The sequence below is a fragment of the Nymphaea colorata genome, chromosome 2 (genome assembly GCF_008831285.2).
Source record: "Nymphaea colorata isolate Beijing-Zhang1983 chromosome 2, ASM883128v2, whole genome shotgun sequence".
Classification (NCBI taxonomy): Eukaryota; Viridiplantae; Streptophyta; class Magnoliopsida; order Nymphaeales; family Nymphaeaceae; genus Nymphaea; species Nymphaea colorata.
In genome coordinates this window covers 33,402,348-33,429,550 of record NC_045139.1, presented here as the reverse complement: position 1 = coordinate 33,429,550, position 27,203 = coordinate 33,402,348, and the positions used below count along the sequence as shown (strand labels likewise).

General features: G+C 40.2%; 2 protein-coding genes across 6 annotated transcripts; one reads left to right on the top strand and one right to left on the bottom strand.

Moving 5' to 3' along the window:
* The first annotated feature begins 75 nt into the window (after positions 1 to 75).
* LOC116248951 (uncharacterized) lies at positions 76 to 18,691 on the top strand. Of its 5 annotated transcripts, XM_031621998.2 has the most exons (8): positions 77 to 274; positions 565 to 644; positions 3,966 to 4,074; positions 6,728 to 7,397; positions 9,472 to 9,546; positions 16,227 to 16,518; positions 17,334 to 17,707; positions 17,811 to 18,691. In XM_031621998.2, exons 3-8 carry the CDS (start codon positions 4,031 to 4,033, stop codon positions 18,066 to 18,068), a joined length of 1,713 nt encoding a protein of 570 aa, XP_031477858.1. In that variant the 5' UTR covers positions 77 to 274; positions 565 to 644; positions 3,966 to 4,030; the 3' UTR covers positions 18,069 to 18,691. The 5 variants fall into 5 exon arrangements, with proteins under 5 accessions (XP_049932327.1, XP_031477858.1, XP_031477860.1 ...); XM_031622000.2 differs by lacking the exons at positions 77 to 274; positions 565 to 644 and adding an exon at positions 2,556 to 3,569; XM_031621999.2 differs by lacking the exons at positions 77 to 274; positions 565 to 644 and adding an exon at positions 2,556 to 3,810.
* Positions 18,692 to 21,137: 2,446 nt separating this feature from the next.
* LOC116248474 (uncharacterized) lies at positions 21,138 to 23,801 on the bottom strand. Its single transcript, XM_031621276.2, has one exon. The coding sequence runs from the start codon at positions 23,373 to 23,375 to the stop codon at positions 21,414 to 21,416; it is 1,962 nt and encodes a 653-aa protein (XP_031477136.1). The 5' UTR covers positions 23,376 to 23,801; the 3' UTR covers positions 21,138 to 21,413.
* Between the last annotated feature and the right edge of the window lie 3,402 nt (positions 23,802 to 27,203).

Here is a 27,203-nt window from a genome sequence, read left to right as displayed (position 1 = left end):
AAGATTTCTAGGTTCCTCGGCGTACATAAGTCAGAGCAATTCGCCTCAAAGTGGGCCACGTCGCGGATTTCCATTCTTGTGGAACATTGAAATTGAGAAGGAACGATTGCCAAGTTTACCGGCTGCCCTTACCTGCCATCTCTCTCCCTCTCTCTCTTGCCCATCTCTTCCCGTCGTCGTAAATTCCCGGCGTTTTCGGTCTCTCCGTCGTCTTTCCCGACGTTTTCTTGCTTCCATGGAGTGAAGGCGACAACAACAAGGGCAGCGCCGTCAGGTGAGCGAGAACACCCGTCCATACTGTTTCGGTTTGATTTTCTTTGTCTGAGACTTGAGAGAATCTGCATGGTTTGAGAATATTACTGTTCATCTTTGTCTGAACCTCTTGTTCATGTTTCTGCTACATCTCTTTCTCTCCATACTGTATTAGCAAGTTGGTAGTATATGGATTATGGACCAGAGACTATGATGGAATGGCAAAACTTCTTACTGAAAATTTTGGTTTCCTTGATTTCTTTTTATATTTATGTTTTGAATTACCCGCATCAATGGTATCGTCATGTTTAGGAACCAGAAGGTGCACCCTTGATCTGTTAAAGCACATGAAGAACTTGCAGATCCAAACGATATCACGATTTTTACCAGAGGTAAAGATTCCTGTAACATACCTCGTTATCTCCTCCGTCTGTTTAGAAATATATAGTTACATCAGCTTTAAGATCTTGATAAAAACAGCTTTTGTATTGTGGGACGTTATCTCCGCCGACTGCCACATCTGATCTCCCTGCACAGATCGATTGCTGTTATCTCCACCGACTTCATAGCAGGATCTGTTTATTTGGATTGATAAAGTGTAGAACTTCACCGACATTAGATTGTTGAATTTTCAATTTTAGTAGTTCCATTTATGTCTAAACACAAATAACCTTAGCAGTGCAATTATAGGTTTTGAACCACAAAATATAGCTTTTATTTGCAAGTTTAAAAGTGAAATTAAGTGTAATTGACCAATTATTTTAACCAGTTATATTGCAGGGGGTCTAGCTTAAGCCATCGAATCCATTGTTGCATAATTAGACTTCCGCAAGAACAGCTGCAAGTGAAACAGTATTGATGCAGTTTTATTAGTTGAGATTATTTTGGTTTGCAAAAAATCTGGTCTTCAATTTTCAGAATTTTCAGATAGGTTGTAGATCCTTTGTTGCATAATTTTAGTGAAAAAGATTAGACATGCCAAATTATTTACTTTTGTTGTTTTCATAATTATAACGGTTGATCATTGAATAGATGCATGTCTTCCAGACTCCCGCGAGTGCTGCCTGTTATTAGTTTCATTCGGTCTCTTTGGGGCATCCACTACATGTATATGTATATGTATATACATCATCTGCAGATTGAACTCTGGTTGTCCTGTCACCACTTTAGAAGGTTACGACACCCCTCTTGAAGAGAGGGAATGGAGAATGCAATTCCTAGAGTTGCTAGGAACGCCCGAACAGCCAGTCCCTGTTCATGAACAGTCTCTTTGACTGAACAGAATTTGGTTGGCTCTATGAATCTAGCTTGATTGGTGAACATTCGGTTAAGCAGAATGGTACCCTGCCGCCATCCATCCGTCCAGAATTTAACTCCCTCTCCCGACTTAACGACCCATTCAACTTTGTTCTCAATCTTAGACCATGCTTTTGTAATCTTTCTCCAGGTGATTGAATCCTGTTTACCTGGATTATACCCCCATATGCTCTTCTGATCTGAATATTTCTTTTTCACGATTATAAAAGAAGCATAGGTTGGCTTGATTGACATCTTGAAGCTTGCGAACACCTGTTCCACCTTCCTTCTTAGGGAGGCAGATCTGTTTCCAGCTGATGGAGTGAATGCCTTTCTGGTCCACAAGAATTTAGCGCATAGTTTATCAATTTTCTGCCAAATGACGGAAGGAATCCGCTGCTAACACATGTTTGTTCAGACAGAGGCGCCATGCATAGGAAAGGAACTTCCTTTTCCAGCTATCTAGGCGATTGCTTGCTCTGAGAACAACAGGAGCGAATTGGTCTGCACTGAGAGTGTCAACTTGGACAGGCAGGCCGAGATATTTGGTGGGGAGCGCATTAGTCATATGTCTTTTGCACAAGAAAAAAGGAAGAATGTGCATGAGAAACTAAATCAAACTTTTGGTGCTTTATCAACATATCTTTGCAAGACTTTTCTCTTCTTCACGTGATGGGAGGGAATATATATATATATATATATATATATATATATATATAGACGAGGAAAAGCTATTATGGCTTTTAGAGGGTGGCTTGTATATAATCACGAACTCACGAGTTTTACATTTACAATGTTTGAATAAGCAACTAAAATTGCTTCGTTTACCTGCTATTATGATGGCATACCCTTTTACCTGAAAGTGTTGTGTTTTTCTTCGAGAATCTAAGCGTAGACGAGCTTTACATGTTAAAAGAACATAAAGCTTTGCATCAATTCTTTAAAAAGGAAGGGCATCGATTCTTTGATTTCTGCACTTTTTAAACATTTTGAGTGGCTGGTTTTCGGGTGAGCATGCTCGAACGAAGGTCGAATTCCTCATCTTCTTCCATTTTCATTTCCATCCACTGCTGCTTTTGGTGTTTCAGAGTGATGACTTTCACTTTGGTGACGGTCCTGGTTGTCTATTATTTGTGTACCTGTTCTTGTTGTTTCTAGTTTCTGTTCTGAATAATTACATTTTGGGTGGAGGAGGAGATGGTGGAGAAACCTGTTCTTGTTGTTTCTAGTTTCTGTTCTGAATAATTACATTTTGGGTGGAGGAGGAGATGGTGGAGATACCTGTTCTTGTTGTTTCTAGTTTCTGTTCTGAATAATTACATTTTGGGTGGAGGAGGAGATGGTGGAGAAACCTGTTCTTGTTGTTTCTAGTTTCTGTTCTGAATAATTACATTTTGGATGGTTTAGGCAGTTTAGAATTAGAAGGCAGCGGATAATTATACAGATATCGTATTTATCTTGAATGTGCATGCTGCTGCCGTTTCCAATCCATAAGAATAGTAACTTCAGAAATTAAACTAAAAATACAGCATCAACAACATATCATCGAATGCTATGCCCCTCAAAACATGTATATTATAGATTAAGTAGCATATGAACACGTTGATTGCCCTACATACTATTGGACGCTTATTACTTAATTTAAAACTTAAAGGTTGACTTTCATTGTATATTCTACAAAGCTCCGCCTGATTGCAGATGGGCAGTGGGCGTCAGCCTACTAGTTTCTCCACTTGAATAAGAAAACATACTGATACTGCTGCAACACGGTTGACTTCCGGCAGCTTCTAATATTTTAGCGGTAGTTTCCCGAATTCTGCGGCGAAAGAGAATAAGGGCAAAGTTGTTGGCCCTTGAAATGATTCACTTTTAGGCTTCAGGGCCGGCGGACCCAGGGATCGAAAAGCGTCGGCGGTCTCCGTCCCAGAACGACGAAGACCAACCAGTGGGAAGAGGAGAAGGAAATGAAGACGAAGCAGCCTTTTTCAAAGACGTGTCAGAACCGGTGCCATGAGCGAAGTGTGAGTCAAATAAAACGCGAGCCGTGAAGCGCCTCCTTTCTATCTCTCTTTTATGACGTGCTGTTGGGCTCCACGCTGGTCCTAGCTAAAGGAAGGCAGCCCATGCAGCGCCCGGTATTTCCGCTCCCCAACGTGTCTCGCTTCCCTACGTTGGCACAGAAAGAGAGGTGAAGGAGCAACAGGCAAAAACCGGGTTGCCCTGTCGGAGATTGCCTTCTCCGGCAAGGGCAACAACCTGTTGGTGGGTCTCCGGCTACGCCTATTTGATTGCGTTTGCGTAAAGAAATAGGTAGATGAATGAATGAGCAGATGAATACGTCGATGGCTCTGATTGCTCCATTCCTCTCTCTTGTTTCTTTTTTTTTTTCCGCTGTTGCATTGGTTTCGTTTCCTCAGGGGTGGTGGCTCTGTTCTGGTCGTCATTGAGCCGTCGTCGTTGATCAAGAAGCTGCGCGCCCTTGATGTTGCCCTCCACCGCAGTCGCCGGCACTTCGTCGCCTACCCCGTACTCTCTCTCTCTCTCTCTCCCCCTTGCTTTTCTCATTTTCCTTGAGAATGTTAAATTGAGTCAGGACTACGAGTTATTCTGACGGAAATGTTGTAAACTTGCAACTTTACCGTTGCTGGCTTTTCGTTCTATGTGCCTCTTCTCTTTGCGTTCTCTGTCCTACTTTTATTTTCTTATGTAATTTTTCACTCGTGGTGTTGGCTTTTTTCAAGCTTATTTGCCTCTTTTACTACTACTTTCGCTATTTGAATCAGAGCAGTTTCTTTATCTACTTCCAAATAACCAAGATTTTTTTTTTCTTTTCAGGAACTGTATTTTCCTTGTATAAAATGACCATTTTCTCTGTACCTCCAGTAGACTAAGATTTTATTTGTTTTGCAGTTGGTTTTTGGTTTCCTATCTTTCCTATTATTCGGATATGTATCAGTTGCTGATCCAGACTTTTGCTTTCTCTAGTCCACACTGCTAGATTGGGAATTACATGTAATTTCCTGATATTTTCGAGGATTCTGTTTGACGTTGTTTGCATATCGAAGTGCAAATGCCCTCTGTAATCCGCACTAGTAGAATAGGGATAACAAGCATTTTGCAGAAAATTCTGGGATTCAGCTTCATCTCGTTTTTTACATTGAAATGCAAGTGCAAGTATAGATTCACTAAATCTTAATGGCCAATGAAGTTGAAGGGATTTAATTCAGTTAAGTTTGTTAAAGCAATCATTCTTGTAGGTTGCCCACAGGGGCTTCTTTCAGATGGCTGCCAACCTGTGTATGTCACTAATTTGTCAGGATGTTTGAGACAACAGAGAGCTGCAAGGTGGAAGCACCTTCTACTCTCTGGTAAGCTGGGTAGACCTCAAGGGTCTTACTAACAAAGGAAGGCGAATGTGCAGTCAGCAATTTAGGTGGAGAGTGGGTACTTGTGTTTTCTTGGACTATCCAAATGATTGTTCATGTCCCAATTGTTTGTGGTTGCTTCTCTTACTGATCTCCTGATCAGTTTTTTTTTCCTTTTTGAACCTTGGGACCTGTGTTGTTAAGGTGTTGCCTAGGTGATGGCTAGGCGTGGAATAGGCACCAGTCCACACCCGTTGTGTAAGACCATCACTTAGGCGATGGGTGTGGTGCTGGCGCCTAGGCTGGACTAGGTGCCAGCATGCCTAGTCCATGCGAAGGTATGTGCCTGTGATTTTATTGTAAATAGTATATACTATGTACAATCTGTTATGATGTGTAATATATGTACAATCTGAAATAATGTATATTACGTATTGTATATTAATGTGTTATATATGTATATTCGTACAATCTGAAGCAACCTTTAAAGTGGTTCCATCTGCAGTTGAATCTGTTATAATGTATATTATATCTATTGATTTGTACAATCTGTTATAATTTATATTATATGTACAATCTGTTGTAAACTTGTAATGTATATTACATGTGCTGATTTAATATGACTTTCATTTGAAATGGTTCCAATGAAATAGCCTATAAGGTCTATAACTGAAATAGTCTATAAGAAATGCAAGCATTGTGTCCAATATGTAAACAACTAAACAAGAATGACGTGTCATCTTTTATGTATCAAACTAAGGCGTCAGCTAGAAGAGAACAGCACAGTTTTCCAACATGTAAACAAGCTGGAAATGTACTGTTTATCTGTCATGTAAACAAGAATAGAACAGTTTTTTGTGTTTTACTTTTTGGCTTTACTTACCAAGTGTAATCATTCAATTAGAACAGAACAGAACAAAACAGAACAGAACAGAACAGTTTTTCAAGTTTTACTTGGAATAGAAGCTTACAGTTCAGTCAGTAAGTACATAATTATTATGTAATGGTTAACATAACTAAAAAAAAAATCAGTCACCTTTTTTACCTAGGCGCGCCTAGTCCTGCCTAGGCGCTGGGTGCTAGGTGCTGCCTGGGCTCCTTGACTACATAGCTTGGGACTTATTGGACTGTCAGTTTTCCTATTCCACATTTCTCACAATTTGGGGGTTCACACGGTCTTCACACTGCAAGGTTGTCTAATGTCTAAGAATTCAATGATTCAATCCCTCTTTTTCTGGATGTGCAGAAATCCATTTACTTTCTTGCTTGATTGTATGTTGTTGGGGTTATTGTGTTCATTTTTCCTTGCTATAGATGACCATGTACAAAGTACAAAGAAGGAAATGGTTACTATCTATTTTTATCTTCTCTATTTTAAGAGAGCCAACATTTTATTAAGTCAAGAGAGTTACTGTCCTCTTAGTTAGTTCATCATCTTGTTCCAGTGATAGTTCCGTGCATTTTAAGTTTCTGCAACAACATGCTTATCTGCCTTGTGATTGTATCGTTATCTTTTTATAGTGCCTGGGTTTGGCTTCTGGTTTTGTGTTAAAACATTGTGTTGTCCACGTGAGTGGAGAGAGGATTTGGGGTACCACTGAAATTAGATGGGACAACTGTTATCCATGATAATAATGATTATGGTAAAAGGGCATGCCTTTTGGTAACATATTGTAATATATGTAAAAACTAAAAGTGTAATGATTTGGAGAATTTTATGCATTCCTTGGTTCAAATTTCTCTGTTCATATGAAAATGGCATGGTTAATGGATAATGTGCTAATGAAGTTTCTAATCGAATTTGCTCCTGGTAGGTTTCTCAATGGAATGGGAAGAACAAACTCTCGTGGTGAATTTGAAATGGAGCTTAGAAATGGGTCTTCAGGAGCTGATGCAACACTGAATGGCATAAAATCTCGACTCTTTCGTTCTTTGAGTGGTGGATGTAATAGTTCCTGTGGTCAGAGGAGCTGGAGAAGAAGCTCATTTGGCATTCCTCGTGGCATAAACAATCACGTTGATGGAGATGATGAGGTCAAGGTAGAGCTATCACACAGATCTTCAGATGCTAACGTGAAGCTGGATGGAGAAAACACTCATCCATTGCACTCCTTTAGTAGGTGTACTTCAAACCGCAAAGCAAGCAGTAGAAGAAGCTCTAGCAGTATGCCTGAAACCAACTACCAGCTTGATGTAGATACCCTGGGTTCTAATGAGCACCGCATTATCGTTGATGGTTCACTATTCCATGATGGGAACCCAAGATTTGGTTCTATTTCATTGAGAATGGATGGTGATAAGTCGCGTAGGGATACAGGGAAGGTTGCACCTGATGATGTGCTTATGTTAACTAGTGGATTTTGCTTCCAAGAAGGTATACAGTCAAGCATGCAATCGCCTGATTCACCAATAAATTCAGATATCGTGGCTATTCCTACTTTTTCTTGCAACAATGATGATAAAACTTTCAAGCCACAGACGATGGTAAAATGCTTCTCTTTTTTGTGCTTGGGCAAAAGTAAACTGCCATAGCTAGTGTGCATAAATCCCTTTTATTTTTCATTTATAGGATTTCATTCCTTGCCTGTGAATACTGAATTTTTTTTACTGCCTATACTTTATCCCAAAATGGAAGTGTCTATAATATTTAACACATACATTGTGTTCATACTAACTATTTTGAGTCTCAAGAATCAAGATGATATTGCAAGCAAATTTTCTTTTATAAGAACAATGATAAGTTCCTGTAATGAAAAAAGATATTGTGACCAGAACAGTTAGAACACAATTTTCTTTCTATTGGAAGGATTACTGATTTTTCTAGAAACTTCAATTATGAGGTTACTTGATTGAAGGCCACCAAACGATATTCTGCTTAGACATTGTAGAAGTTTGGGGTAATGCAGGCAGTCTCCAACTAGATATCCATTGGCTGATTGGGTTTCAAGAATGTCATAAAACCAGCTCATAGGTGTAGCTGTTGTCAACATAGTTATAGCTGTTAATGTCCAACTCTGTGGAAGCATTTCACATGGAAAAGAAAGAAGGATCACAGATGGAATTCTCATGAAAAAGAAAAGGAAAACTTTACAGAGGGAGTTGGTGCAGTCCCTACCCCTTGGTTCTACTAAAAATATTTTTTGAACTCACAGTCTCCAAAATGCACGAACAGCAAAATATTTGTTCAAAATGTCACACTAATAGGACACCAATGATGTTAGGAAAGAAAGAGTCTAAGCCAACTGTTTCAGCCTTTATGAAATGTATAGACCAGAAAAGGATTCCCCAAAATTGTTTCAATTCTCATAAAATCATTCTGAAAACTTTGAGGTAGTTAGACTTTCTTTCTTCTTTACTAAAACAAACTCAAGTAACTCATTTTGGATGAAATCCACATGCTATCTTCAGATCTTGTAAAATGCAGCTACAGTAATCCCTTAACTTTAATAAATTTTGAAATACCAGTCCAGGCATGAATAGAATGCTGAGATTAACCTGGCTCCACATGCTCCACCATGGTGTTTTTGTTTGCAGAAGCTATAGCGTTATCCTTACGTGTTGTAATTAATTTTGATACTCCTTCATGCCACAACATGGCTTTGATAGCATAATCACATAAGGAGAAAGTTATGAGACCAACAGAGAAGAACCCCATTAGTTTCTCTATTAGCACTCAAGGCTTTATGTTCATGGTATTCATCTTGCTTACCTACGAAATCTCTAGCACGGGGATGACTATAAAGCATTGTCATCATCATAGCAATATCTTCAAAAATAACACAATATTAATGAGAAAAACAAGAAAATAGTAAAAAGGATACTTTTTATAGAAACTTGAGAAGAAATTTATTGTGTTTTTATCACATTTTTTCAAATTTTTATCTTTTTTTACATCCATGTCATCATCAATTTGAATTTAAACTTAAAATGAAATTATGTATCACCATTAAAACGTTATTTTTATCATTTTATCTAGTTTTTTTTTATCTTATTAGTTTCTCAGTTGCTTTCTTTTTATCTAGTTTTTATTTTTTTTCATTTTCCAAAATTTTCCCAAAGAAAACAACTTTGCAAAAAAGTACCCGAGAAAAACCTCGCTGTTAAAAATCTAATAATTATATTTTTGACAAAACACTATATAACATAAAAGGAAAACAAAAAAATGATTATTATTGGCTGGAGATCAAAACCTCAAGGACTGTACTTCACTTTAGGGTTTAGATGTTAAACTTCATAACATCAGACATTTTTACATGTATATTGCACATCATAATAGCAGGTATTTCCTTTGTGCAGTTCCTATGGTTTTAACAAATCATTTTCTTAGGCTTGTCATTTCATTCTTCTTTGCCTTTGTTCCAATAGGACTATTCCCAGGAACCCATGAAGCCTTCAGTTGCAGGGGCATGTTCAGTTACACGTTTGTCAATATTTTATATCCTCTCATTATGTTCATCTATCATCTATGTTATCCTTAAAACAATATCTGCCTTATACCCTTGGATTTAGATTTCACACTTATGTCCTAGTAATTCATTGCTACAATGTTGTATAACAGGTTATGCAGCCATCCAGTTCAAAGGTGCCCAAGTATATACTACTCACTTACCTTGCTGTTTTTGGAATCTTGGGGGTAAGAGGTTCTGTTTAAATTATTTTATCTTCACGGAAAAGTAATATATTTGAGAAAATTATATATATATATATATATGCTTGCATGCCTTATAATGATAACCATTGCATTACATAAGTCTATATGAAGTTACGAACATCTCCTTTTTGGTAAAAATATTACCAAGACAGGTTTTAGGTGTGTGAATATAAGTGGCGTCCTTTTATGTTATTCTTGCTTAATTGGGCAAAAAATGTTTTATAAGACCTAGACAGACCTTTCCTGAGACAGTAAACTTGGGACTAGGTGAATATATTTTCTTTATACTGTAATTAAAATAGTTTTTATATTCTTTACGTGTTTGCTTTGGTAACAAAGAGAAGATGGCATTTCAGTGTCCTTTGCATTGTCTTAATGTGAACCCCGTACAAGCAAACTAGCTAAACATATTGTGAGATCACTTTATTCTATTAACATAATAACTTGAATTGACACAAGGAGACAAAACCTGATCATTCTTCACTTCTTTATATATGAAATTCAGTCCATACTTAATTTCCCCTAGCTAATAGCCTAATACCATAACATTTCTATTGCTGCACATGTACTCACTAGTATCCATGCAAATGCTGTAATTGAAATAGTTTGTCATTCTTCACATGTTTGCTTTGGTAACAAAGAGAAGATGGCGTTTCATGATCCTTTCCATTATCTTAATGTGAGCCCTATACTAAAGGCTGCCAAGCAAAGTAATTAGTATCCGTGCATATGTATATGCAGCATATCTGTGTGGATGTGTTCACGTCTTCTATTTACACAGGAGTATAAAATATTATGTGGCAGATGTGTGTACATGTGTGTGTGTGTCCATGGAGAGAGTGTGTGTGAGAGAGAGCTAAAGGAATGCACAATAATATATGTTATAACTTATATGTGATGCAGTCATTAATATTTTTGCAACACCTTGAATCATGAAGCAGCACAAAGTAATAGGAGCAACAACACTACTGATGTTCTTGGCTTTTGGAGCTTCTCTTCCATGTAGGCTTTTGTACAGCCTTGCAATGTCAAATTAGCTGCTTATTGCTTTATAAATTACAAATTTGTAATCCATTACCAGAGCAAGAGGAAGAAGTAGGTTTAAGTCCAAACATGTAGCCCTTTCTTGACAAGCATAGTAAGGAGGACTCATCCTATGAACAACCAAACCTTACCACTCCATGCTTGCTAAAGGGGAAAATCTCTATGCATCCTGGTACATGGCCCACACCATATATGGATGCAGCAGATCCAAGAAGATTAATTTTTGTGGAGCTTAGAAGCATAACTTGTATATAATAAGTGCAGTGTGGGAGTCCAAATGGAGAATATCTAACAGTCAACATGACTTTCTGGAAGTAACGGAAAAAAGAAAATGTAACAAGCTATTTGTTAGGCATTGGGTATAAGATTGGATCAGATCCCCAAGAGACTGATCCAGTAATGCTTATATATATGGTCGAAGGACCTGAGTTGGGAATCATCACAAATATTGAGTGTCTGGCCCTTTGATGAGGGAGAACCCTAATCGGGGATTAGGGCTGAGCGTGCGTGCATTATTGGGTTTCTCTTGGAAAGGGTGACCCTTGTTAGCAATGGTTAACAATGGTATCAGAGATGGTTCTAAGGGTGCAATCGGCAAACATTATAGATGCTAAATTGGAGAAGATGGAGATTTCATGAGCAAGGATTTACCAAACAACAAAAGGCGTGAATGAGATGTGGGGGACAATAATAGCAGACTATAGGTAGATGCGTCAAATGCTTGAAAAGTTTCTCGAGAAGAAACTGACCAATGATGCTCTTTTAGGAAGGGAAGTTCATGCACAACCACGCGCTGATTCAAAACCTTCAAACGGTGAACTTAAACAAGATCATGATGCTTGCATCTGAACCCTAATGGAGAATGCAAATCAGAGAGGTGTCGAGCATGGTTTTGCTAAAGGGAGGATGAAAACACCGTCCCTTCACTCCAAGTCCTGCCACAAAGGACGATCGGGCATGTCAACGAGCTCCAAGTCAGAGACAATGATGAGTTTGTTGGAGCTGAAAGTGAGTGTTTGAGAGATGCAGATAAAATATTTGACGTCCTTCCACCTCCATTCTGATTTAAGAGAGCAGTCATTTGTCATGGCGATCAACAGGGAAGAGATCCTTAAAACATTCCTACATCTTCAGGGGAAGATGCTCATACTCCAAGGACGGTGCAAAACATTCCCCAAAAGAATGCAATAGGATTCATGTCAAAGGTTCAATGTGTCCAAGGAAGGTTCTACGGGCTTGAGCCTATTGTGACAACCAGGCTAATAATGCACAACACAGGTATTTTGAATACTTCCCCCTTGGAATTGCTCAACTCGATGGGTAAGCAGTAGCAAACTGCAGACCTTCCATCACCCCTAGAGATTAATATGGTAGCTTAGTGCCTCAGTGACCAGATGACTGAAGTTAAAGAGACCTTATGCCTATTTGATGGAGGGGAAGATGGTGATACCAGTAATCAGGAGCACAACAGCTTCTTCTTTGCTGTTGAGCCGCACCCTATGTTGACCATGTTGAATTAAAAGAGTTTATGTTTCTAGGTGGCTCTTTGTAATATTAAAGAGTTATAAGACCTCTTTAATAATTTCTTTATTTTTGGTTGATGTAATCTGTAAATCTCTTTTCTACCCTAATCTCTTTATAAGGGAGATTAGGGTTAATGAATAAATGACATTTCTTTCTCCAAGTCTCACGTGATGTGTCTAAGGTAATGAGTGTAGCACATTAACATAGAAGGTCTACTACAAAAGTGTCTCGATGCTCCTGAATCAATAATCCAAGTAGTACTTGTATCGTGTGGGAGCGATGGGTTTTACAACAATAAAAAAAATGAGTTATTGTTTATTAGAGCCAAGCATCCTAAAACAAAAAAGATATTGCAGTTGTGCCAGATATTTAATGACATTTTTTTTTAGGAGTAAGAGGGAGGCGTTTTCACAATTAGAAGGGTCAAACGATAAGCGATGGTTTTGTTTATCCATTAAAAGAGGGACGCGTCTTACGGGTTCGAAGGTACTCATCTTCACTAACCACACCCTCGGGGGTGAAACAAGCCATCTGAGGGACTCTAAGGATTGCATTAGAAGTGTCGCTGCTTATAGAAACTCCCCATGGCTATCAGGCATGGATAGGTTTGAAGGACTGCATGGGTTGATGAATGCTTTATTAATCGTCGAGAAGCCAAAGGAGGAAGTTCACACTGTGGGGTTTAGAAAGGTCGCTTGTCTCTGACCAACTAACCAACATGTTTATGGAATTGATATACATGTGCCGATGTTAAGGTGGTGCAAGGCTGCAGGCTGCCTAGTGAGTGGGAGTGCTACGGAAGCATCTCTTGATGTTGGCAAGTTAATGGTGAGAGTTGCATATGAAGAACAAGCTGAGTCTTTTTTATTGGAAGGAGGTGAATTTGTGATTGCCTTTCCATTCAGAGTGTCTACTCTCTTGCCTTCAATAGTTTCAAGTGAGTTCAAAGTAAGTGTGGTGGGTTGACTATTAGATAAGCAAGAACAAGCAAAGTGGATCAGCTCACTACTTCTTGTAGGCATACAAAGATCTGCAGTTAGATGGCTTCTGACTATGGCAGTACACAAGGCCCGGGGCAGAGCCATGATTTTTTTTAGGGGCTGGCCAAACAGTCCAACCTCGGACCAGGTAGGGCCAAACTGAACCCGAATCTAAAATACATTGCCCAACTAAATTTTTTTTATTTTTTTCAATGTTTTTTTTTTTGATTAGTTGGGGTGGGGCCATGGCCTAGGTGCCCCCCCCCCCCCCCCCCCTCCGCCCCTGCACAAGGCTGCCAAGTTAGTACTTCCAGCAAAAACTAGGGAACTCAATGTCATTGAGGGCAGGAATGGAGCAGCAAGCTTGGAGAAGATGGGTAATCAATGCCTTGTTAGAGTCCATCTTACTGTAGCTAAAATTATGCGAGACAAGGTCGTTCCAATGGGGCAGACTGAACTCTCTAAAGATGCTACAATTGGCTATCATTTTTCTAAAACCTGCTTGTCACATCCCTGCTAGTAGTGTTGCATCAACAGATAAGGAAGGTCGCACTTGAAGATCTTTGCAGCTGTCACGGTAGCTTGAACAGGGGATTAATAGGCATTGTCGATCCAGCTACTGAAAGGGGAACAGTGGTGTTATCTGCAAGAATGATCCAAGCAGAATTGGAGAGGGGCATGTAGGTGACTGAATGGTTACAAACTTACAAGCCTTGTATCTGTCGGAAGAGGAACGAGAATGAAGTCTTCAATAAATCCAAAAACAAATGGTGCATTCGCTGTGATAGGATCACATGTTCCCAGGAGTACTAAGCAGGTAAAATCCCATATCACAAATCAGGCATTTCCAAAATGTTAAAGAGGTATCTGCTGACAAGATTGGCATGGAGTCTTCCAAAGAGAAAAGTGAAGAGATTGCTCAGCCTTCAGGAATGATGATCACCTTTCTTAATCTCCTGAGGCACACCTTGTTGATGATCCATTTGCAACCAGTCACAGCAAACTCGTCTAACGAGCACTTCAATGTTAGTTTCAAGGTTAGACTAACATTGATTGAAATTGCCAGAAAATTTAAGAACTATTGATATTATATTTTGGCAGGTGTCACCCCAGTAGAACTACTTTTTACCAAAGGCATTCTTCTCAGTGGCAGAAAGGGTAATTACACAATTAGTATTGGAGGAATGGAAGTGGCTGTTGAAGTGGTAGAGAAGGGAAAAGATTTTACCATATTGCATATTTATTCCAGTGGTCTGCACTATGATGGACTTCCCTGGTCACATTGCTTGAGAAGATCTGTAAAACAAACACAGGTTCCAATCTTTACTCACCATGACCAAATAGACCTCAACACATAACCATTGAAGGCATCCAATAGAGCAGCGCAGGGTTGTTTGCCAGGAAATGGGGTGAGGGAAGCAATTGCAAGATCGAATTCAATGTGTACACAAGACATTATCAGGGAGTCCAGGGTACATATTTTGGCGGATGTCTTGGAACACCCATCAGAAAACCCCCAGCGACAGGCCCAAATCTGATGGCCAGAAGAACCTGCAATCAACTTGATGGAAGCAGAGATTTTCTAGTTCTGTTGGGGGCAATGGAGTTGCTGCAGGAGCTGATATAGAAATTCACCAAGTTAATCAAGAAGTCAATGCACTGACGCCTGGACTACATCTCCTGGCTCAAGGGAAGGCTCTTCTCCATCAGCAACCATTTTTCTTTACACCTTGAGGACAAAGTGTTTTTCAAGGGTGGAGTATTGTTAGGCATTGGGTATAAGATTGGATCGGATCCCAAAGAGACTGATCTAGTAGTGCTTATATATAAGGTTGAAGGACCTGAATTGGGAATCGTCACGAATATTGAGTGTCTGGCCCTCTAGCGATGGAGAACCCTAATCCGGGATTAGGGCTGAGCATGCGTGTGTTACTGGGTTTGTCTTGGAAAGGGTGACCCTTGTTAGCAGTGGCTAACACTATCCAGTCAAAATTGTCCAAAATCCAGTTATTTGGGATTCAACTTGGAGTTGGTTGACCAATGACTTTCAAGGTCAACTAGATGACTGGGCTGGGTGATGTAAACTTGATTCTTTTTAGACTAGTTATAACCTTCATGCATTCTCATTGGGTTGCATGAAATTGCTGCCTCAAAACAACTTTATATACAGGAAAGGTTGCATTTCTGTATCTCATCAATGGATAGACAAACACTTCCAGCATCACATTTTTGGTTTTTTGTTATTTGCTGGAAATCAGCCTTTTGTACTTTCAGCTGTAATTCAAATTTTTGGTACAGACAATATATATGGCTTTTCTAATCATTTATCAGAAAGAACTTAATGCAACAAAAATGACCCCTTACTACTCATTTGAAATTGGAATTTTCCTTGATAAGTAATCTTGTTTTTTCCTTCTTTGGCTTCCCTCCTGTAATTGTTTTCCAATTCTTTACTTCTCTCTTAATCATGGGCAAGCTAGAAATTTTGACTGCTTGGATCCTAATCAATCTTAAGTAACAGGAAACATGGGCATGTCAATTTGAATGCCTTACCGTGGTTGACACAATATGCACCGGTGCAGGCACTAGCATGGGCCGTGGCTCATATTTACTGCAAGTTGGACCTGGACCAATCTAATTGTGTTTTCATCTTTCATTTGGTCAGAAGGCAAATTTTTTGGTCCCTATCAAAACATCATGTATTCTTACCAGAGTAAATGATTGTTTGCAAATTGGAAGATGTGTTTATGTGTGTGCGAAGCCTTAACCTGTACCCACGTTTTTTCAAATTATCATGATACAACCAGGTGACATTAGTCTAAGTCTGACTGAAAAAGGTGTTTGCCTTTGTCTGGCAAGATTTAATCACTCTATTCTCCTTTTTGGGTTCTTTATGTTTAAATCATTATGGAGTAGCCAGAATGATGTGCAGCCATGCAGGCTTCCAATTTGCAATCAAAGTCTGGGATTTGCATAGGAAGCTTCTGTTCGTCAAATTATCTTTTATGACTGACACATTAGAATTCCTATTGAGACTTCACTTATTACGTGCTTGTCTTTTCTGCATTTTTTTTGGTCCATTCCTCATCTATTACTTTTTTTTTTTATTTGCAGGTTTTACTAAGATACCGTTTGCAAGAACTCTTTGGGCCTGATATTGTGAAACTTACAGATGTCAAGTCTGTACTCTACACAGACCTTCCAGCAAATATACTTGGATCCTTTCTGATGGGTTGGTTTGGCTATGTGTTCAAGGCAAACATAGCTGACGTTTCAGAACCATTAGCTGTTGGACTGAGTACTGGTCTTTTGGGAAGCCTTACAACATTCAGTGGGTGGATCCAGAAGATGGTCAACCTAGCAACTGAAGGACAATGGATTTTGTGCATTTCTGGTATTATCTTAAGTAAGTAAACTTTGTCCTTTATCTTCTGAACTACAAAAAACTTATTCGGTTCCACCTAATCCGGTCCTTCCTATCCTTGTGTCCCATGGAAAGCAGAAACGGTGATTTTGGAACCAATATTACAAAAACATGGACGCTGTATAAAAATGTGAGACCACTACATTTTCCTCTAGGGGAAAGGGGCTTATCCCTTAACTTGGACTGGAAAGACAATCGTTTTACAGACTCTTCTTTCACATGATGTGGAAGTGAGTACAGTCTGACCAAAGCTCCACCCAATTAATGAGGAAGGGGTTTCACTTGGAAAAGAAAATGTCCCATATTCTGGAATACTTCCTGTCAACAAATACTTTGTACTTCACCAGGTGGCAAAGAGCCGACGTTGATATTGGGAAAGCAAGTGGCTGTACTCATTAGTTGTCAGTATATGTTGCACTTATATGTACATGTGCATCTCCTTTGCATGTGTCTCTCAAAATTTACAATCTAAATCAGTAGAAAATATAGATGCATCCTAAAAATGCAAATTTTTATCAACACTTTCATTCCATCTTATTTAGAAGTATCAAATAGTAAACTAAAATTGGAAAATGAAAAGCCATTATACTTACTGATACTTGAAGGACAACCAATTGGAGGACAGTACACCAAATTACCGGGAGAAATGAAATTAGACACATAATGTTATCCTTGGCAGAACATACCTGCATTTGTTTAGGAAATGCTTGGTATCTCTCATGTCTCAGTTGCTATTACATTTTTGCTTCATAATGTTGTTGGTGTTTACTAGCGTTTTTGTGTTGGTGTTTTAACAGGCGTAGCAGCTACAATTGGGGCCTTCATAATTGGGATATGTTCAGCTGAGCCAACAGGGTGGATCTTGAAAAGGATAACAGGACCAGTTCTTACCAAGAGAAAAAGACTTCATATAGCTCTTTATTGGATTATTGTAATAGCACTATGTGTTGTCCTACTTTGTTTGAAATTCAAGCCAAACGAGAGGTCCAAGGTATTGTTAGCATGCTTGTTTGGACCACCAGGTGTCTGGTTACGTTGGTTTCTGGGTAAAAGGCTGAATGACAAAACCTTCAAATCAAAGCAGTACATAATGTGGTTACCGTATGGCACTCTAGCTGCCAATGTAGGTGCAGTGGGAATCATGGCTGCTGTATCTACATTAGATTTTGTGGTAAGTCAGTATAAAATACACTCTTGAAGTCCTGCATTTCTATTGAAGATTTGCAATTTTATCGAAAGACGTTATACAACATAACAGATTTATTTGTTTGCAGGTGAAGACAAAGCTTTTGGATACACTACTGAAGGCAATACAGCTTGGTTTCTTGGGATGTTTGAGCACTGTGTCAACTTTTGTTCTAGAGATATTCAGTTTATTTGAAGGTAGTGATCTGGTGGATCATCAATGTGATCATTCTGGTGATCATCAATGGAGGGCCATCGCTTATGCTTTGTTGAGTGTTTGCTTATCCTTTGTTTTGGAGATTTTGTTGTACTCCATACCCGTATGGACCAAAGGATATGCCAACTAGCACTATGCAATTCCATTCTAATTCTTTGGAGATTTTGACTCTACATCTGTATGGACCAAAGGATATGTCAACTAGCAGTATGCAAGTCCATTCTAGTTCATAAAGGTCCCTGTCATCAAACCTATCTGAATTACAGAAGAAGCTCCATGATGTTTGATGTTTCAAAAATGCAATGCACGAATCAACATGAGAGATGTATGACTCAAATAACTAATAAGGACTTTGATTCTCTTAAGTCACTGAGCACTGATCTTCTGCTGAACCTGATGAGAAATTATTATGAAGAAACTTTTGTAGAGGACATGATATCTGCCATTGGAATGAAGTACAAGTTTTTGGATGCTGTGAAGTCAAGTTGAAGACCGTTAGATGACAGTTATTGAAATTTTTATCAGATGGCTGAAAATCCGAAAGCAAAAAATGCTAGCCATTTATCCTTCCATCAAAATTTAGTCAACTTCTTTCAGCAGTACTTTGATGGGGCATGCTTTAGTCAATTTTGTTGCTGTGGCTATTCAATGGTACACTTCATGGGGAATAGGGGTGAAGAATTTGTCGTTCTTTGACTTCAGTTGTAAAACAACCCTATGAATAAAAAATATGATTCTTTTTTATTTGTTTCAGTTGCATTTAATCAGTTTATCTACATGTGAGTTTCCCAAAGAGGTTATCACAAGTTGAAGCATTTGCTCTTTTGTTGTCTTCCATTTCACTGCTTTCTATCTTTTGACTTGCTCAAGGAAGGTTATCCTTCAGTCCCCATATGTAGATTGTACTCTGAACAAACGACCATTTTAATATCTAGGTGCATGTTTGTGATCGCCTTTGTATACCTAGCCTGACCAGATGCCCAAACTTTTCCAAATTATGGGATTGTACCCCTTGCGCCCATGCACACATTCGTCCTCATGCCTGTGGTACAGCTGAACTGCAATTTTTAACTGGTCAATGTACCGTTTGACAATGTTTGCTTTTGTATGACAGTAAGCTTTAATTAACTCTTCTTTTTTCTTCTTCTTTTTTTGTTTTTGTGTGAACTATTCTGGAGTGACCAGTGTGATATGCAGGTAATGTTTTGCTATTTAAGGTGGAATTTCCATAAAAAGTTCGTCTTCTTCAAATGTCATTCATAATTGGCGATCAAGAACCTTGCCTAGTGTTCATTTATTACGGGCTTTTCTTTATTATGTTTAGGTATCTGCAAGAACTGTTGAGGCACTTCAAAACCTTCAAATCACAAGCATCTGCTTTATGCAGACCTGCGAGCATGTATAGTCGGAACCTTTCTGATTTGTTGGTTTACAATGTGTTCAAAGCAAATGCATATGAAATTCCAAAATCTGTAGCAATGGGGTTGAGTACTGGTTTCTTGTGAAGCCTTACTTCAGTCAGCAGTTGAACAAAGAAGATGGTCAACCTAGCATTTAGCAATAGGACAATGGGCATAAGTAAGTCATTATGTCACACAAAAACATGAATTACTGTGCAAAAATTGGGGCCACTGCATCTTCCTCCAGGAAAATTGGCCTTTCCCTTGGAAATAAAACCTCTTTACTTACTGTTTCCTGCCACAACGCATGGAAGTCTTGACTGGCTGTTACAATATGATGTCATATATTTGACATTTTGTTTGTATACTGCAGGCGCATCTGAGTGCTCTATCAAAGTTTACAATCTGAAGCAAAATAATTGCAAATTCTTTGACGAGTATCACATGGTATACCGAAACTGAAAAAAGAATCAAGGGAAAAAAGGGGTGGAGGACAATAAGCAAACTAGAGAAAATAAAGTAATACAGTGTTGGCCATAGCCAGTACATCTGTCATGGTCTAGGAAGTGCTTGATATTTCCCATGTCTCAGTTGCTATTACATCCGTTGATGCTGGGAACATATCCTAAGTGGTCTGTGATAGATCTTCTTCAATTCCTCTTTGACTAATTTACTGTTTATGCTATATAAGTTTAATGACTGCCCCACGACATTTATATACAAGTTGAAGCATAGTAGAGACGCCATTCGAAGGCAACAAAAGCAGAAGGATGGAGGCTTCAGTTTTTTTTGGGTGGTAGCATAAAATTCTCTTCATACTCCTACTGTTTTTCTCTGTTATCAGCATAGTTGGACTCAAATTTCAATAGTTGTCATATCTACAGCATGGCCAAGGGAGGAATCAGCATCCTGAAGAAGTAGCATTGCATTTGGGATAGGACTAGCATTTTACTGGATTATTGCATACCTCTATTCATTGTCCTACTTATCTTGAAATTCAAGCCAAGGCCCAAGATATTTTGAGGTAGATGAAGCTCTCCAAATTCTTGCCATTTGGCTGGAAAGCAGAAAGCAAGACAAGAATTGGCCACTTCAACTAAGATTTACCGAAGAATAGAAAGCTAGAGCTTCATGTTCTTTCTTTTTTTGTGAGTGGAAGAACTTCACAAAGTTGTGAGATATGAAAAATTTATTTTTGCAGGGTAGATTTGATCATCCTAATGCAAACCACATACTTCTCCCCTTGAAATAATGATTCATTACAGTCTTAAGTCTAAACTTGTTCTTCTGCGAGATCATTGATGCTCATTAGCTAGCAAACTTTCCTCATTCATTAAACTTACCAGCCTTCTCATTTTATCGATAATCCATGTCATTATCTCAACAATCATATTCAACTGAAAAGGAACTGACGGTGTTCATGAACAATAGAAAAGAGAACAGTCAACTGGTTGGAATCAAAGCTGAAGTAAGCAGAAAGACTGCTCACAGACCAAACAAACAATCCTCATTGTCTCAAAAAACCAACTTTCTACAGAATATAAGTTGAACGGCAAGCATAAAGCTAATTTTACATGGTATTTATAAGCAAAGATGGTATTACAAGCCCGTTCCTGATCCAAGAATGATAGTAAGGCGGAAAAGAAGAACGAGGAAATTGTGGGGTTCACTTTATCTTGTTGCAGGATCTGCATAACAAAATTCAGAAACCATTACACATACCCTAAGAGTTTCTTTCTTATCCTTTTGACGCGATTCCCAGCTCTTCATAAACCATTTTTCGCTCATACAATCAAAAGGAGGCCCAATAAATAATAAATTAAATAGAAACAACGTCCAACCTCTGAATAATTCAAGGGAAAAACAAAAGAATCTATATACACAATTGACAATCCCCCAAAAAACCCCAAAAACAGAGCCAAAAGAAGAAGAAAACAAGTTTTCTTTTCTTCTTCCATGATCATCATGGTTCGCCTCACACGTCTGCTTCTTCGATCCTTTACCTCTCACGATCATGATGGCACAAAGCCAACCACCCAAGCAGCTACCAACCACCTCTCTCTTTCTCTTTCCCTTCAGTGGAATCCTCCTCTGTGACCTCTAGATTGGTATACTTCCAATCTACCTTTGGCATCCGGCAGCAATTCCTCCACTTTAGGGTCCTGAACCATATTCCCCTGCTTCGACGCCCATTCGAGCACGGTGAGCGCCTCGGCGTTGGCCAGTGCGGGGCTGTCCGGCACGCTGAAGGCGATGCAACAGAGAAGCACCAGCGCGGGGATTTGAACGATCTGCTCGCCGAAGTACACTAACTGGACCAAATGCTTCACCCCGCCCGCCTCAACTATGGCCTTCGAGTGGTCAACATGGAGGTAATTCTCCTTTCCGGCGAACTTGGTGAGAGCAATGGCCGCCTCCCTCATGACCACCCCTTCCCTCTCGTCTAGAAGCCGGACAAGGGGTGGGATCAGGCGGGTCTCCCTTGCGGGGAACGTCCTCGCGAGGCACCCGATCGCCTTGATGCAGGAAGCCAGCAGTCGCGTGTCCGCGGCCTCTGTCACCACCACCCTCAGCATCTGGTCCACGACCGCCTTTGCAGCTGGCGAGTTCGGCTTGAACGCCGAGCGCCGCAGCTCGGCATCCTGCTCAGCCACCGCGGCGATCTCCATGAGCGCCATGGCCGAGTTGTACTGCACCTCCTCGGGGCCCTTCTCCAGCAGAACCGCGAAGCAGAGTAGCGCTCTCGATTCCGTGATGCTGCGGCAGATCTGGACATTACCCCTCGCGAGCTTCCACAGCGCCAGCGCCGCCATCGCCTTCATGTTCGCCTTCGTCTCGGGGTCCTCGTATTCCCTCCCCTTGATGCTCGTACCGGCGAGAGACATCTTGGTGGCGTTTCCGTGGTGCTTATTGTGGCCATTATCGGCATGTTGTTGTTGTTGCTGCTGCTGCTGTTGTTGTTGTTGATGGTGGTGGTTCTTCATGGTGGAGTTGACGACGGACTGCATCTGGCTAGGATTGGGGTGAGTCAATTGGTGGTTCTTATTGGCCATGCTGGATTTGACGACAGAGTGCATAGTCATGGTGTTGGTATTGGAGTTGGCCGGCGCCGTCGCCGTCGCGGTCGTTCCGGGAGCAGTCGGCGGCCTATTGTGGCCTGGTATGACGTATTTGCTGTGCTCCTGGACGGTCTCGAAGGCGAGGTGGCTTACGAGGAGACGAATGGTGTTGCTCTGTGCGAAGTCGTCCTGGCACTTGGGGTGGTTGGATGCGAGCTCGGAGACGGCCCAGGCGACGATGGCCTGAACCTTCATCGGCCCTTCCTTGAGCACCTTGGCGAAGGCGGAGCAGACGCCAGCCCTGATCATCTGTTCGACGCTCTCGGGGTCACGGCCGAGGAAGCCGATTGCCCGAGCGGCGTTCTCCTGGCCCTCGACGTGACCCTCCTTGACGAGGCGGAGGAGGGGCGGGATTCCGCCTTCCTCGATGATGAGCTTCCCGTATCGGTCGTTGTCGCGGGCGAGGGAGACGAGCGAGGCCGCGGAGTCGGCCTTGTCCTCGAGGGAGCCCGTATGGAGGGTGGCGATCTGCTCCCAGATGAGGCCGAGGATGGGCTCGTTGGCCGCAATGGGTGGGAGACCCAGGTACTCCCCTCGGTCGTCGCCGACGGCCGAGACTCGCAGCAGCCAGGAGACGTCGCCGATCGAGTTCTCGAGCTGCGACGCCGTCTTCTTGAAGGCCGCCGTGGGGATGATGGTGAACACCCGCCTCACCACCCCCGTCGCCCTGCACTTCACCACCAGCGCCAGCGCCTTCTCCAGCACCTGCTCCGTGTCGTCGATGATCCGCCGCGTCGGCCGCTCGTACAGATCCGACGACGCCCTCGCCGCCTGCCGCAGCAGGTCCGCCAGCCTCTCCGTCTTCGACTTGATCTCCGCGCACTCCTGCCGGAACGTCTGCGACTCGTCCGCCGCCTTCGTCACCTGGTCCGCCAGCTGTATCGGCTTGGTCAGCCGCTGCTTCAGCGAGTCTCCCATCTCTACCGCCGTCCACCCACCTCCTCCCTCTCAACGTCCTTTCTTCCCCCGCTCCTCCACCAACAATCCTGCCCCTCCTTCTCTGCTTCTTCTCCGGCCTACCACTTTTTCCTTCTCTTTCACTTTCCGGCCGTCTCACCTCCCTCCCCCTCTCTGTCTCTGAGAGGAGGTTGGTTGGTGATCGTCGTGGTGGCGATGGCGATGGACTGCGCGCGCGCGAGAGAGAGAGAGAGAGAATTGAGGAGAATGGTGGATGGAGGAGGGAAGGAGATGAGACTCGCCCACCTCAATCGACGGGAACGAACCTGCCGTTTCGGTCTACCAAAGAGGCTTCGCATCCATTCCGTCCGCCATGGATTAGGCTCTGTTCTCTCCCCTATTTTCCTCCCCCCTTTTGTCTTTCTTCCTTAATTTTATGATTTTTTTTCTTCTTTCTTTCTCGGCAATTTAAGACTGTTCTAAAGATAGTTTCCTCGGTGGGGCTCACTGCCTAATGCCAGCCTTTTTCATAATTTTCTAATAAAAAAATTTTATTTTTTTGAAAAATCAAAATACCAGCTCGACCCTGAAAGCATCCAACGCTCAAGCTGCCATACGCTGCACTTGCCATCTTAGAGAGAAGGTGTCGAGAATGCCGGATGTTGGCGTTTCTATTCGATGGCTTGACAGATGGGAGCTCACGAGGGTGAAAGGGCTTGTTTTTTTTTTCGATACAAGCGAAGTTGGGGGTTGTTCGTCAAATTGGAAGAAGCCTGACCATAGTGTTTTTGACAATGTCAACACGAAAAAGCAAATAAAAAATTGGCTGCCTTGAATTGACCTTTTGAGATGGGGACTCTTTGAACATCTTTTTTTTTTTTTTCCGGTGAATGAATTGTCACATTTTACCTATTGTTCATTTACGTCTCGATCATATTAATATCTCGATGTAAAATTTATGCAAGCTCAAAAAACTCCGGTAGAAAGGTGGGTGAGCAACCACCGGAAAATTCCTTTTTTTTTTTTTTTTTCCTTCTAGGCGTTGACGTCCGCTTGGTTTTCCGTTCAAAGGGATTCCATATCGGTCCGTGTTTTTATTGGCTTTTGACATATTCGTGCCTTACTATAAACTATATTTCATTTAAACTCAAAATGATGGAAAATAAAATTAGTAAAAATATATTTTTATTTTTCTTTCTAGCATCCGTCTTAATTCCTCCAATTGTTACAGCTGTTGACCCACTGAGATTTGGCGGAGAGAGAGGGAGTGGGTCCCACGCACACGTCCTCGTGGGACCGGGACTGGGGCCCACCTAAAAGGTGGGGTCCAGGACGGGCGACGTCTTAGTTCTTGTTGTCAGGATTGCTGTGCACGAGGATCGACGGGCCCCGCCACGCATTTATTGGATTAAAAGAAAAATGTAACGTATATATTTTTTTGGCCAGTAAATATCGAAGGCATGTTTATGTCCCAGCGTATTGTTATGCGTCACCATTTATTGCTGCGGCTGACGGCTTTTGGTACGAACCAAAATCCAGAAAAAACCTAATATATTTTAGCAAATTATAATTATATATATATATTAATTGTTGGCTTTTCAAAATCATTTAATCTTATCCAACATATAGAAAAAAAAAAGATAGATTATTTAGTATTAATTTACAATTTTTTTCCCTTTCAATAATTCATCCGTTTTATATGAACAATCTTAGTTAACTACTTGGATAACTTTATGCCTCTTTATACATAAACTAAAGAAACCAATTCATGTTTGTAAGTGAAGTTTTCTCTAGGTGATTTGAGAAGCAAAAACCTGGTTTTTGCTTTTAGATTCAAGTTTTTAAAGTGTTTGGATGTCATCAAAATTGGGTTTAAAGAAATCTCGGGTTTCACAAAACTTGGTTCTTGTAGAAGGGAATGAAAAAAAAAAATCCTAAGCACCATAAGTTATTCAGAAACCAAGCTTTGAGTGTGTCATTCAAACAAAAACAAGGTTTTTAAAACTTGGTTTTCATAAAAGCTTTTACAAAACTTGGTTACATGAGGATGTCATCCAAATGCCCCGAAGTCATTTTTTCATGAGATCGAGCAATGCAGAGACTTTTAGTACTATGTAGACGAGAGTGCTAGGAGGACATGCTTCTTACCGAATGCTTAAAGAACATAATGAAAATTAAAATTAAAAAGTAAGAAGAAAACTAAGTGCTTGTAAGCAATTGAGTAGGATTAAGCGCTTGTAAGTAGTTAAATTAAATTAAGGACATGTAAGAAGTTGAGTAGGGGTAAGGCTGGGCGTAGGGTCGAGTACCAATCCCGATTCGGGCTCAAGCTCAAGCCCCAAAAAAGGCATCGGGCCGGCTCGATCAATTATTGGGCTGGCCCAAGTGGGCCTGACTAAGCCCGGTTTAACTCGATTAGATTTTCTTAATACATATTTTATTGATTTTTATATATAATTATAATATTTTATTATGATTAATTATATTTATATTAATATATATAATTTTTAAGAGGCTTAAGTAGGGGAGGTGTTGAGAAATTAATTTAGATGTGGTTAGCTTTAGATGATGACATCTGAAAAGAAAAAAAAAAAACTAAGTTTTGTAAAAATTAGGTTTTGTGAAAACTTAGTTTTGGAATCGGGCTTTTTCTTTTTGTGTGAAAAACCTAGAAGAACAAGTTATTATGAGAATTCCATTTTTGTCAAAATTGGGCTTTTGGAAAATCTAGATTTGTTTGTCATCCAAACATGCCCCAAAAGATACTTTGCTTTTAAAACCATGTTTGGTTGCCATCCAAATGCGTCTTGAAAATTTATTTGTTTTTTATGTCAAGTCAAAGTCAAACAATGACTTGTCAAAATTTTTATTATATATTTTGTATTTTTTTAATATGAGTTGCCATTATTTGGCTTTAATCTCTAATATGAGCTTTCACTTTCCATTTTTTTAGCGCAGGCTTTGCTTTCATTATAAACGGTCTAGGACAGGTCTTTTTTTATAGCATTTTATCTTGATAGTGGAATACCAGTTTAAAGATATAGTTAAAGAATTGTCGAGAATATATTTTTTTCTCAAAAAAAAAAGAAAAAAAAGAAGTAAAAATCATCTCAACGTCTAAAAATATTATGTTCATATATTTGAAGATGACATGATTTGACTTAAAAATTGTTTCTTTCTGGAGCTAGTTATGACATAACAGGGTAAGTCGCAGAAGCTGCAAAGAATGGCTGTACGTTACTCTAATTGATAAGTGTATCGAAGCTCCAAAGTAACCTTAAATCTTAGGGGTAAGAAAAAAAGGAGAGAGACTTCGTCCTCTTCCATACATCTCGGGTTATGCCATAATAGAAAATTTTGGTTTTGTTTCTTTCTTAATTGTCTAAAAATATCATAAATTTAAGGCCCATATTTGATATTATCACCAAATGATAAACCTAAAAATTAGAAAATTTCTGAAATTCGAAAGCTGAATCTCTCAACCTCCCACTTTGTCAATCCAAGTACAAGATCTTCTCAATTTAAGAAAGGTTTTCCCTCGCATGACATGTAAATGGTTCTTTCATAAAGAACTTGAAGCTTTTCCGGTCGCGTATAGGATTCAAATTCATGCATTGATTAAGATTGATACTTGGAACTGAACCTATTCAACGTGTATATAAAGGTCAGTATCACTTTCAACAACGATTCAAAAGGAAATCATTGTTTTACATCTTAATACTATGATTCAAGAAAAAGAAGGGCAACTAGGAAACTCTAAAACATATGAGGTCTAAGATTTTAGTTAGAAAGCATACTCTATGCTAGCATATTGAGCAGCAAGATGGTTCGGTTCCTCTAAGGAATCAT